At 34.9% G+C, this 13855-nt stretch overlaps 1 protein-coding gene across 1 annotated transcript in view; it reads right to left on the minus strand.

The window, feature by feature from the left end:
* Positions 1 to 1072: 1072 nt before the first annotated feature.
* LOC141397484 (probable cytochrome P450 28d1) overlaps positions 1073 to 13855 on the minus strand; it is a 30351-nt gene continuing 17568 nt past the window's right edge. Inside the window, exons 3-8 of the mRNA XM_073973843.1 lie at positions 4180 to 4287; positions 3998 to 4102; positions 3511 to 3936; positions 3333 to 3450; positions 1473 to 1736; positions 1073 to 1406 (exon numbers count right to left, since the gene is read on the minus strand). Of these exons, the coding sequence (XP_073829944.1) occupies positions 1240 to 1406; positions 1473 to 1736; positions 3333 to 3450; positions 3511 to 3936; positions 3998 to 4102; positions 4180 to 4287 (1188 nt within the window). The 3' untranslated portion in view covers positions 1073 to 1239. The remainder of the gene's footprint in view (positions 1407 to 1472; positions 1737 to 3332; positions 3451 to 3510; positions 3937 to 3997; positions 4103 to 4179; positions 4288 to 13855) is intronic.

A 13855-nucleotide genomic window follows, 5' to 3' on the forward strand; every position in this document is an offset into this window, starting at 1 on the left:
ATATTAAGTAGGGCAATAAGGTGCTGACTTTGTGTCAATGCCCAAATTGCCACAATATGCTTATTATACAATTTGGTGGTGGCTAGCTATACTTTTAGTTTTAGTTCAATTACATTTATACCTTTAATGGGAGCGGTTAGCTCGTACTAATAATAAAGTAATTCAGAAATCAATAACAATGTTGTGTTATTATTATGCATTGACCAAAGGCCAATGTGATGAAATAAAGATATTAAATGGATAATTTGCATTGGTATAATTTCCATTAACGGAGAGGTGAAGTGTTGGTATTCAAGTTTCACGTTACTAATTTTTTTGGAATATGCCCACAGAATTTAAAATATGCACCTAAAATTGTATTTAGATATTTTTTTCTGAAAACAAATTATGGTCAATTTTAACCGCTAAATACTATCCGGTCATTATCCAAAGTTTCTTCAATTTCAAACTACGACAATATGAATGGTCTTCTATTTTGATCATGGATTGAAATATTCCCATTAAAAGTTGTATTGCTTTTGACAACAACAATAACATTTCAATACACAGACAAATATTAAAAACAATTTCTATAACGTCAAAAAATTGGGAAGATATTGATATTGGTCATGTTGTCATAGGCACGTCAAGTTCAAAGATGTGCTTTAACGGACCACGTTTTGGTATAGCCGCCATATAACGGTACCTCCCGATGTTCGATAACATGATGGGTTAGCTACAACTTTTAACCAAACTAACTGTAATTTGACATTTAAGGTTCTTAGTGGTTCCAACACATCTCCGCCAAAGTTTGCCAACATAGGTCCATGTTTGGAATAGCCACCATATCACGGTACCTTCCGATTTTAGGTATTTTAACGATTTTAACTCAATTTTTAACCGAACTCTCTGTAATTTGACATTTGAGGTTCTCACAGATCTTCTCCACCAAAAATCGTCAACAAACAAAACACGTAAATAAAGTTCCATGTTTTGATATAGCCCCCCTATAACGGTACCTCCCGATTTTACTTGTTACTTACTTGTTTGTTAATATTTTGTAATACATTAAATAATGACTTACGGATGCGAATTTTTACTGTATTAATCTGTGAACTGCTATCTGAGTATACATTTATTTACAAGATTGTCAGATATTATCATAATTCCAATCTATCGATGTTTATAGTCTAATATCTATATAGAATTACTATTGATTAAAATAACAATTTACGTGTGTTTATTGTAACAAAAATTTCCTTATTTGTGCTTTTCAAAATTCAGCCAAATACCTCCATCAAGTCTCAACATAAAATAGGTGGGATCAATTTTATTGTCACTGCGTGTCTTGGAATTGATGTGTATTTCATAATTGCGAACGATTTCGACAAGAGCTGTTTTGATTTGGGCTAAAGCAAAACGCATTCCTAAAAAATAAAATATTTATTATACCAACAATTTCTAGCAATTCACAAATAGAAACGTTTGCTTACCCAAACAAATGCGAGGACCATCTCCAAATCCCAGATATACGCCCTGCTCTTTATATTTCTTGAGGCGACCGTTGAGAAAACGTTCTGGTTCGAAATTATTGGGATTTTGGTAATGTTCTTCATCCATCATTATGGCTTGTGAGGGTATAACAACCGAAGTCCCAGCATCTAAATGTAAAATATTTCCATTTCTGTTTTCCAAGTCAGTGGATTCGGTACATATTTTCAACTGAAAACTCACCGGCGGGAATATACGTAGACTTTCTGAAATAGATATGAGACATGTTACATCGGCGTTATGTTCGGCCGGGACGAAATATGAACAATTAGTAACTTCTAAGCTCTTCATATACGTTAAGTATAACTCCTTAGAGGAGAATAATACCTTAAATGATGATAATCACTTTATACAAATAATCTGTGTGGAATTTTTTACCCATTGAGATTCCAAAATACTAAGTTACATCCATTCCAGAAGGAAAATGTAGCAACACTCTTTAAATGAGCTCGTCGTCGTTCTTCCTATCCTCTGACCAAACTCAATACCAAATTACAGCAATCTCAGTTCGAAATTGAGACCACAACCTTCAAAATACCGAAAATCGGGAGTAACCGTTCTATGGGGGCTATAAGAAGACGAGGACCTATACCGAAAAATTTCATTTGGAAAGTCTTATACTCCCAACGAAGACTAAAACCAAATTTTAGACAATTCAGTGGGATACTGAGACCATAAACTTCAATATATCAAAAATCGGGAGGTACCGTTCTATGGGGGCTATATGAAGACGAGGACCGAGGACCGACAAATTTCAGTTGGAAGCCTAAATACCAAATTTCAGCCAATTCGGTGTAATATTGAAGCTAAATCCTTCAAAAAAACCGAAAATCGGCAGGTACCTTTCTATAGGGGCTTTATGAAGACATTGATATATACCGACAAATTTCAGGTGGAATGTTTTATACCACCAACGAAAACTAAATACCAAATTTCAGCCATAGAAAAGGTATATTGAGACCACAACCTTCAAAATACCGAAAATCGGGAGGTACGGAATGTTTCATACCACCGACGAAAACTAAATGCAAAATTTCAGCCATTTCGGGGTATATTGAGGTCACAACCTTCAAAGTACCGAAAATCGGCAGGCACCGTTCTATGGGGGCTATATGAAGAAAAATCTTAGGTTAAAAGATTTATACGAAAACAAATTTCAAATTTCAGCCATTGCAATGGTATATTGAGACCACAACCGAAAATCGGGAGTTACCGTTCTATATGACGACAAGGACTTATACCGACAAATTTCAGTTGCAAATTTCAGACAATTCGGTGGGATATTGAGACTAAATCCTTAAAAATACCGAAAATCGCTAGGTGCCGTTTTATGGGCGCTATATGAAGACGTTGACCTTTACCGACAAAATTTCGGATGCAAAAGTCTTGTACCCCCTAGCGAAGTCTAAGTACCAAATTTCAGCCATTTCGGTGGGATAATGAGGCTAAAACCTTCAAAATACCGAAAATCGGCAGGTACCTTCTATGGGGGCTATATGAAGACGTTAACCTATACCGACAAAATTCGGGTGCCCCAACCGAAGTCAGCCATTTCGGTGGGATAATGAGTCTTAAACCTTCAAAATACCGACAAGCGGGAGGTAAGGTTCTATGGGGGCTATACCAAACAACCTAGGAGTAATAGAAACTTCTATACCAAATTATAAAGTTCTGTCTTATAAATTGCGAACTGTATCCTCAATTCAACATACATACGGTCGGACGGACCCTCCATATTATGGTGGAGGGTATAAAAATAAAATGTTACACATAAAAGTGTTAACATCTTGCACTCTCCTTACCATGTATACATGCATCCAGATATGGCAATTCCATAATTTTATCAAAATCATTAACATCGGCCAATACTTCGTTTATTTCTTTGCGTAAAATATTTTGGCGTTTCAAGTCACGACCTAACTGGAAGAGTACATATCACATTAAAACACCCAAAGGCAAAACGTTATTTTTAAAGCTTACCAGCAAAAGACAATGCGACAAGACATTAGCCGTAGTTAGAAACCCATCAATTAAGAAGGTCATTGTGTGAGCTGTCAATTCATTTAAATTCAATTTTTTCTTCTCTTGCAGGTGTAGCATAAAATTCAGAAAATCCACACGATCCTCATTTACACCTTTTGCTACTTGCTCCTTTCTCATGCTTAGAACATTTTGCATAAGGTCCACAAAAAACCTTTCTATCGGCTTGGGTACAAAATTAACTTTTTTGTATTTTTGTATCCATGGACAGAGACCGTGAATCAGGGAATAGATAATGAATGCAGGCGATTGATTGAATATTTGTTTCGTTTTGTCCAAAATAATGCTGGATTCTTGTGAAAAGTTTTCAGCTTTTATGCCCAAAACACAATCGGTTACAACTTCGCATGTAAAACGTAGGCTAAGCTAAAACAGAAGCAATTTCACCATGGATTCGTGTGAATATCGTGTTTTTTTTTCAACTTACATCATTTGTATCAATACCATCCTTGCTTGCAAGTAATGTCTGCTGAGCAATGTATTCTACCATGGCTTTGCATACCTTAGCAGTGACTGGAAAGACATTCTTAATCTGAAAAGAAAATTTTTAGTGAATGAAAACCTTCAAATCAATTATAATAGATTGGTATGATTGCATGCCAGTCTTACTCGATTTGTTGTAAGTCCAGGTGTTACTTCAGTTCTCCTTTCCTTCCATTCGTCACCGGTTAACATAAAGGGATTATTGCCAAATATAAAATCGGATTCCTTATCAATCTAAGGAATAGAGTAAGGTGGTAATGAAGTTAAATGTAGTCCAAATTCTTTGAAATGAGCTCAAGAAATACGTTTAGATTACTAAATCAGTTTGTTACTGAAATAAACCTAACGTCTAATTGGAATCTCTTCCCGAATGCTTTAAGACTAGTATGTTAGCTTCGAATAGTACCCGTGTTAACAGTAAATTTTCACTGTTCTTTACTAATAATTAGTCAGCGGAATTTTGACAAAAATAAAATAAATGCAAAAAATATGCAAAATGCATAAATTTTGCATATGCAAACAAATATTTCTATATGAAAAATGTAGAGAGGGTATTATAAGTTTATTCTGCGAACATCTCTTTTGGTATACCGATCTTCATATCTAGATCAGATGAAGCGTTCTAATTCTGTTCGTTAAGGTAGTATCAAGTAAAAAGTGCTAAATTCGGCCGGACCCAGGGACGTAGCCAGGATTTCATTTCGTGGGCCCACCTGACCAAAATTTTGAAAGTTCATGTTAGCGAACATTTCTTATTTAGTAATGATGTAATCCTTATTTTATACTTATAATACTGATGAAATAATTTTCTTTACTATTTTTTAATTAAAATGACGTAAGATTTCTTGGGCAATTTCCCCTTGTTTTCAGAACAATATATTCAAACAATATATATATATATATATATATATATATATATATATAGTAATGATGACTCACTGATTCACTGACTCACTGACTGACTGACTGATAACACTGCTCAACAAAATTAAAAAAGTTGAATGTTTCAGACAAAGTTGCAGTTGTTTCTAGATGAAATCGGCAAGTTATTTTCAAATCCGGTCCCGGTTTTTCTCCATCAGCTCTTGTTTTTGAGATATAGCTCAAAATCGGTTTTTACGAGTTTAACCCAGACTTTCGTTATTTTCGGATACAAACAAATATTTTTTGGTGGGTTTTTCTACATTAATATATTAAGGAGATTTTGTACGCTCGATACAAATCGTTTTTGAAATAGTTATGGTGAGTATATATCAAAAAATATAGAAAATGTACGACGGACCTTGTAAAAATTGCATATTTTGAGTACTTTAAGCTATAATTACGTCATCGGGGGAAGTCATAGGATCTTCATATGGCAATGCGGATATGCTTATGGTGTCTACTATATAGTCCACTATTCAAATATATAATATAAAGTTCATACCGCCCATGATTTGACCATAACCTAAAAATCATCATGAAGACTGCCATTGAAAAGTAAATGGTTTATGTGGTAATGATATATATCACTGGTAAATTATTTCCCTTTAGCAGTCTTCATGGCGATTTTTAGGTTATAGCCGAATCATGGGGGCTATGAACTTTATATTATACATTTGAATACTGGATTATATAGTAGACACCCTAAGCATATCCGGAGTACCATATGAAGATCCTATGACTTCTCCCGAAGACGTAATTACAGCTTAAAGTACTCAAAATATGCAATTTCTACAAGGTCCGTCGTATATTTTCTATATTTTTTTGATATATACTCACCATAACAATTTCAAAAACGATTTGTATCGAGCGTACAACTTCTACTTAATATATTAATGTCGAAAAACCCACAAAAAATATTTGTTTGTATCCGAAAATAACGAAAGTCTTGGTTAAACTCGTAAAAACCGATTTTGAGCTATATCTCAAAAACAAGAGCTGATGGAGGAAAACCGGGACCGGATTTGAAAATAACTCGCCGATTTTATCTAGAAACAACTGCAACTTCGGTTGAAACAAAAGTCCTGTTGACCAGTGTAATCAACGCCCAGACTAAACGGCTGGAGCTAGAATCTTGAAATTTTGGGTGAGGGTCACTCATGGTCCGAATAGGTCAGATAAGGCTCGGTTTTTGGAAATTCAAACTAGAACAGTACGAAAAGTACTAAAAGGTACTAAATGTGGTACCCTTAGTATTAGGCAAACGCGAACAGCTAGAATTCTGAAATTTGGAATGAGGTTCACTGATGGAGAGTTAGAAAGGTGTACCAAAGGGTTTTTGGAAATTCGAACTATAAGTGTAGGAAAAGTACTAAAAGTTACTAAATTTAGTACCATTTGGTATAACGTGAACGGACAGAGCTAAAATCTTGAAATTTGGAATGAAAATCAAGGTTTAGAAGATAAGTTGATATTAGGAGATGGTTTTGAAAATGTGTACTCATGTGTACGAATAGTACTAAATAGTACTAAATTTGGTAAAATGTGAATTTGGGCGAACCGATAAAGTTGGAATTCTGAAATTTGGAATTACTATTACTGTTGGAGTGTAGGTTTGAGATATGGAGATAGTTTTCGAAATTCGTACATATGGGTACGGAAGGTACTAAATAGTACCAAATAAGGTACAATTTGGATTTGAGGGAACGGATGGACCTGGAATCCTGAAATTTAGAATTAGGATTACTGTGGGAGTGTAGGATAGAGGTATTTTGGAAATTCGTACTTTTGGGTACGAAAAGTACTAAATGGTACCAAATTTGGTACAATATGAATCTAAGTGATCGGATAGAGCAGGCATAGTGAAACTTGAAATTATGATTACTATTGGAGTGTGGGATTGAGATACTTGTCAAAATTTATACTTATGGCTACGAAAAGTACTATATGGTACCAAATTTGGTACAATTTGGATTTGGGTGATCGGATACATTTGGAATCCTGAAATTGGAAATTAAGATAACTGTTGGAGTGTTGGATAGAGGTAGGTTTGGAAGTTCGGACCTATGGGAACAAAAAGTACTAAATGGTACTAAATTTGGTACAATTTGGATTACGTTGATCGGATGCAGCTGCAATCCTGAAATTTGGAATTAAGATTACTGTTGGCGTGTAGGATTGAGGTAGTTGTGGAAATTCGTACTCATGGGTACGAATAGTACAAAATTTGGTACAATTTGGATTTGAGTGAACGGAATAAGGAGTACTGTGTAGGATTGATAAAGTTTTGGAAATTTGTAGTTATCAGTGGGAAAAGTACTAAATGGTACTAAATTTGGTACAATTTGGATTTCAGTGATAGGATACATTTGGAATCGTGAGATTCGGAATTTAAATTGATGTTGGAGTGTTGATAGAGGTAGGTTTGGACATTCGTACTTTGGATACGAATAGTACTAAATGGAACCAAATTTGGATTTGAGTTATCGGATGTATCTGGAATCCTAAAATTCGGAATTAAGCTTATTGTTTGAACTTAGCACTGAGGTAGTTTTGAAAATTTGTACTTATGAGTACGAAAAGTACTAAATGGTACCAAATTTGGATTTCGGTGAACGGATATAGCTGGAATCCCGAGATTCGGAATAAGGATTACTGTTGGTGTGTAGAATTGATTAAGTTTTTGAAATGTTTAGTTATGGGTACGAAAAGTACTAAGTGGTACCAAATTTGGTACAATTTTAATTTGTTTGATCGGATACATTTGGAATCCTGAAATTCGGAATTACGATTACTGTTAGAGTGTAGATAGAAGTAGGTTGGGGAATTCGTACGTTGGATACGAAAATTACTAAATGGTACCAAATTTGGTACAATTTGGATTGCAGTGATTGGATGCAGCTGTAATCCTGAAATTTGGAATTAATATTGAGGTAATCATGGAAATTCGTACTCATGGGTACGAATAATACTAAGGTACAAAATTTGGTACAATTTGGATTTGGGTGAACGGATATAGCTGAAATCCCGAGATTTGAAATAAGCAGTACTGTTGGAGTGTAGCATTGATAAAGTTATAGAAATGTTTAGTTATGGGTAGCATAAGTACTAAATGGTACTAAATATGGTACAATTTGGATTTCATTGATAGAATACCTTTAGAACCGTGAAATTGCGAATTAAAATTGATGTTGGAGTGTTGATAGAGGTAGGTTTAGAAATTCGTACTTTGGATACGAATAGTACTAAATGGTACCAAATTTGGATTTGAGTGATCGGATATACTATCTGGAATCCTGAAATTTGGAATTAATGTTATTGTTTGAACATAGCACTGAGATAGTTTTGAAAATTTTCGCTTATGGGTACGAAAAGTACTAAATGGTACTAAATTTGGATTTGTATGAACGGATAGAGCTGAAATCCTGAAATGTGGAATTAAGATTACTGTTTAAGTGAAGAAATGAGGTAGTTTTCGAAAACGAAGAGTACGAAATGATACAGTTTGGAGTTCGATGAACGGATACACCTGGAATCTTGAGATTTGGAATTACGAGTACTGTTTTTATTTTGTATTCAAGTTAGTGTAGGATTGAGACATGTCTTCGAAAAACGTGCTATAAGTGTACTCAATTTGTTGGGTGTAGGGACTGTGCTGGAATCTGTGTGTTTTGGAGTTAGAGTGAGTATTGCAACGTTTGTCTCGCTGTTAATGTGTAAAGGTGAGATAAGGCTGATCTTTTTGAAAATCGAACTAAAAAGGTACGAATAGTACTAAAATAAATATTGATTAAAATTCGCCATTTTCATATTATATATTGCTATTTGTTTTTATACCCTTTCCGCATACGAAGTAGCGGGCACTTTGCTAGTATATATATATATATATATATATATATATATATATATATATATACTTTTAGTATAATTTATCAGTGAGTGTTACAGTGAGTGTTATGTAATTCAGTGATATCACTTCGGTAAGACCAAAAAAAAGATTATACAATCAGAAAACCTTAGAAATATCTTAACTTTTCCTTTGGTTCCTACTTCACAAAAGTTCAAAATCATGGCTTCAATTTTCCAAGGAAAATGGGATTAGTAAAGAATTGATTTATGCAGAGGGAACGTTCGGATATCATGGCGCACAGTGTCTTAACCGTGGCCAAAAATGGTCAAAAACAAGTACTTCGGAATACAAATTTATTGATGAGAATTGATAGTAAACATTTCAATTTGAAGGAATTTTAATTATGGTATTGATTTGTCAAGTTGTTTTGTCCATGTGAAGGTTCAAACCCGATACTTATTGGAAATATGCATTTTTGTTCTTATTTTACTAAAACTAATGACTTTTACTATGCTCCATTTTTTTCATATTTAAAGTAATTTATCATTTTAAAATCAATTTTTACAGCTGCTTTGGGTGTAATATACGTGGATTTACTTTTGTTTAGAAGTAAATAGGGATCATATTGTGTTTGCAGCTACCCAAGTCCGTAGTACTTAGTACATCGATTTTGTGAACCAAATTTTAAAATTACCCAGCAAAATTTGACGGAAGGGGTTCTTTGCGATGACGTGATTTCATGTCATCTTTTGCATTGGTTCAAAGGAAGTCGTGAAAGATCCGATCTTTTCATTAGGATTTGAACCAATGCAAAGGAAGTCGTGAAAGATCCGATCTTTTCATCAGCATTTGTACCCATTCCATCGATCCAATAGAGATGATGTTTGTGTTTTTATTTACACACCTGTTTATTTTCATTTTGGTATGTTCCAGTACTGCAAAAATCTACTAATTTTTACTATTTTTTCCGATAACATAAAGGAAAAATTGTTATCGTAGTAAAAATAAGTAGATTCTTGCAGTTTCTGGAACATACCAAAGTTGTTAGAACTGTCGTCGTGATGTTGTCTCACATTTCCTGCATATCAAACAACTAAAACTTCTAATTGGTATTATATGAAGTCCCAACCATCGAGCTAAAAATAGAATCGGACTGCACACATTGCTATTTTAAAAGTTCCCTTGTCTGTCCTAAATCTGACATAGAATGAAATCAATCAAATCTCGCTTCTTGGAATTTGAAAAAAAGTCCGAAACGAAAAGGAACAAGAATCTGAAAATAAAGAAGAAACTACTTTTGGAAAGAAACAATTAAAAATAAATTAATTAAGCATAAATTGTATTTTCCATAAAAAGTCTCTCCTCCCCGTTCGTTACATTTTGTTCTTAGAGATCCCTAAAGCAAGCCGGGTTGTAGATCCCTACATATTTCCGTCACTAAACAAAAGAGTATAAATTACCAAAATGTTGTTATAAAATAACAAAATTATAAAATAAAAATAATTTACGAAATAAAAATACTTAAAGGAGTGCATTTGGAGTCCATGTCGAAATCTGAACTGGTGATGGGAAGATAATTGAAAAAACCTTTTGTAAGATGAAAGAATATCAGTTGCGGAGAACGGAGGAAGTAATCTTTTGCGTTGCAGCGGTGGTGATTACATTGCAATTTTGGATGTAAACTTTTTTGAAAAACTAAACTGATAAATTAATTGTAGTTATTTCATGAATTCGTTTGAATTAATAAAGAGTTTTGTTTTTCATGAAAAACATATTTCAATACAGCATTTCCATTTTCCAAACAATACATGAAAATTTCATGCCAAGGGGTTGGTGAAAATGACATGCCAAAGCATTGGTTAAAATGACATGTCAAAGCATGGGTGAAAATGACGTGTCAAAGCATTGGTGAAAATGACATGTCAAATCATTGGTGGAAATGACATGCCAAAGCATTGGTGGAAATGACATGTCAACGCATTGGTTAAAATGACATGCTTAGGATCCAGAAAAGAACGTCATCTTTTGGGGTCCACGCTCATATAAAATTCATCGATGAAGATGCTAAAAAGATGACATGCTAGATCACTTGCACCCATGATTGAATGTCATCTTTGGCATCGAACATTTTGCTGGGTAGTGAAGTGGGAAAAAAATGTATAAAAGTGTATGTCGATATTATTTGCTGTTTGAGTTGTGAAAAGGGAGTACTTCAAATGTATGAAGGTGCCAGCTGCAGAGGTTTGCAGACGAACATGTCATTTCTCTTTTTTAGTGACCACCTCATTAGGGAGTTACCCCCTTTTTATATAAATGTTTTGCGGTGTCTACTAAAGCTCAAAAACGAATAAACCGATCATCACATATTTTTGTGGGCTTATTATGTACCTAATAATCTTGCTTTTGGACGAGAGACTTTTAAAAATATAAATTAAAAAAAAAAACAAGTAAAAAAGTATCAGTCGACAGAGATATACCCTCAGCCTGTGTGGATTGAAAGACTTTTTTCAAAAAAAAAAAAACTTATGTGTTTAGGGTGGTTTTATACACCGACAAAAATATGGATAGGATTAAAGCTCAAAAATTTGCGGGGTTATCAATGGATATGTCTTTTTTATCACACTAGCCTGCGAAAGACATAATATAGCTATATTCGGTAATATATTCGGTTCGAGCCCTCCAGCCACTACATATGGTGCCATAGGGGTTTTTTACAACTTTCGGGCTGTTTTCCCAGGAAGTATGGACTCGCCCCTGAAAAAACTTTTACTGCCGTAATTAAGGCAGCGAATGCAAGTTGCTGAAACAAAAATCAAAGTGATTCGAGAGCAGGTCTTAAAGTGAATTTATCCAAAATTTTGTGTGGGAGGTACCTTATCTATGTCTGGTACATATTTTAGGATGTGTGAAGTATGGACCAAATCGGTCACTCCCATCAAGAGTTATCGTGTGTACAATTTTTCCGAATATTTTTGAACTTTTGTGGGGGAGGTACCTGAAGGAGTGGACCGATATGACTTATCTTCGAGCTTAAACTAAGTTTGCAAAAAATATTACAAAAACCAAACTGTGGACATAATCGGCAGATCCGTTCGAGAGTTATCTTGCGCTCCAACCACTACACACGGTGTCATAGGGCTTTTTTGTACCTTTCTGGCTATTTTTTCAGAAGGTATGGACTTGCCCCTGATGAAGCTTATACCGTTATATGGTGGACAGTGAATGCAAGTAGCTACAACAAAAATCAAAGCGATTCGTGACCAGGTCCTAAAATGAACTTTTCCGAAATTTTGTGTGGGAGGTACACGAACGAATGTACCGATTGAGTCCATATTGGAACCTCATCTAAGTCTGGTAGAAGTTTCACGATGTGCAAAGTATGGACCAAATCGGTTACTTTCTTCAAGAGTTATCGTGCGCACACATTTTTCGAACATTTCCGAACTTTTGTGGGGGAGGTACCGGAAGGAGTGGACCGATATAACCCATCTTCTAAGTTTGGATAACATATTGCGAAAGCCAAATTTTGAACCAAATCGGTTCATCCGGTCGAGAGTTATCGTGCGCACCAGCCAGACAGACAGACGGACGGATATTGGTAAATCGACTCCAAATTGTCTGAAACACATTTTGTCCAAACATACTTGGGGTCTAAAACCATTAGTTCGATGAGGCACATTTTGCCCGTATGAAAGTGTATATACCCTCGTTACCATAAATCCTGAGGGTATAAAAATGTTGAACAGCCAAAGTCAACATTAGATTGACCGTTTTTTTGACCATTAATCACTCAAAAAACGTTTTTAAAGAAAAATTCTCATCTTTGAAGACAGCAGTTCGATGTATTCAATAGGCCCACAAAAATATGAAGACTGAACACCAAATTTCAGACATTTCGGGTGGATATTGAGGGCACAACCGAAAATCGGTAGGTACGCTTCCATATGGGCTATATGAATGCGAGGACCTACACTGACAGATTTCAGGTGGAGAGTTATATACCCCCACCGAAGAATAAATACCAAATTTCAGCAATTTCGGTGTGATAATGAGACTAAAATCTTCAAAATACCGAAAATCGGGAGGTACCGTTATATGGTTATATCAAAAAGTGGACATACACCCACAATTCTCTGTTGGAATGTGTCATACCTTTGCCGAAGACTAAACCCCAAATTTCAACCATTTCAGTTGGTTGTTGTGACTAAAACTTTCAAAATACTGAAAATCGGGAGGTACGGAGGCTATATCAAAATGTGGACCGAAAATCCCAGTTTTTTGTCCTCGACCAAAATTGATGCACCTATGATAACTCCTTCTATTTGTGGCCACAGTTAATATGAATTCGCGACATAGTGTGGCGTTATCCACTAGTATTTTTTATATTTGCAGGTAGATTTAGGAGTTATATAAATATAGGAAAACATGCCGAGATACGTGTCTTCTTTTTTTGTCTGTTATCACGCTGCGGTGTCAGAATAGGGTCAGTTTTTCAATTTTGGAAATTCAAGTGTCCAATCGTTGTTACTGTTATTGTCATTGAAGTTATTCCCTAAAGATATTTTGGCGTTAGTCAAAATGTGCCTCATCGAAATAACGGTTTTCTTTTTTGCAACAATTGTTCTCGGGCCCCTATTACTACAATACAAGTTTTTTCGGGGACATGCCCATACTTCCAGAGAAAATGGCCCGAAAGCTGTAAGGATTTTGGTTGTGTAGCCGCTATTCGATCTGTGCATAGATTATAGTTTCAGTTCACACAAGCTCAGGGTATATTCCTATCCGCAAAGCCGACTGATACTTGTTGAGGTTTTGACGAATGTGAATGTGTTTCCGATTTTTCTTTTTTGATTTCGTTTGTCGTTATAAAGTCATTTGCCGCAGACGGAAAACGAAAAAAATCTAGAAATGTGCATCCATTGAAAGTACTTCCCAAAATAAAATTCAAAAGAAAAATCCCTGAAGATGAAATTCAATGTAATTTCGTAATATTTGAAATAATATGCAATAAATAAAATATAACCATTGACC

The sequence above is a fragment of the Musca autumnalis genome, unplaced genomic scaffold (genome assembly GCF_047663935.1).
Source record: "Musca autumnalis isolate F117 unplaced genomic scaffold, ASM4766393v1 scaffold_3, whole genome shotgun sequence".
NCBI classification, from domain to species: Eukaryota; Metazoa; Arthropoda; class Insecta; order Diptera; family Muscidae; genus Musca; species Musca autumnalis.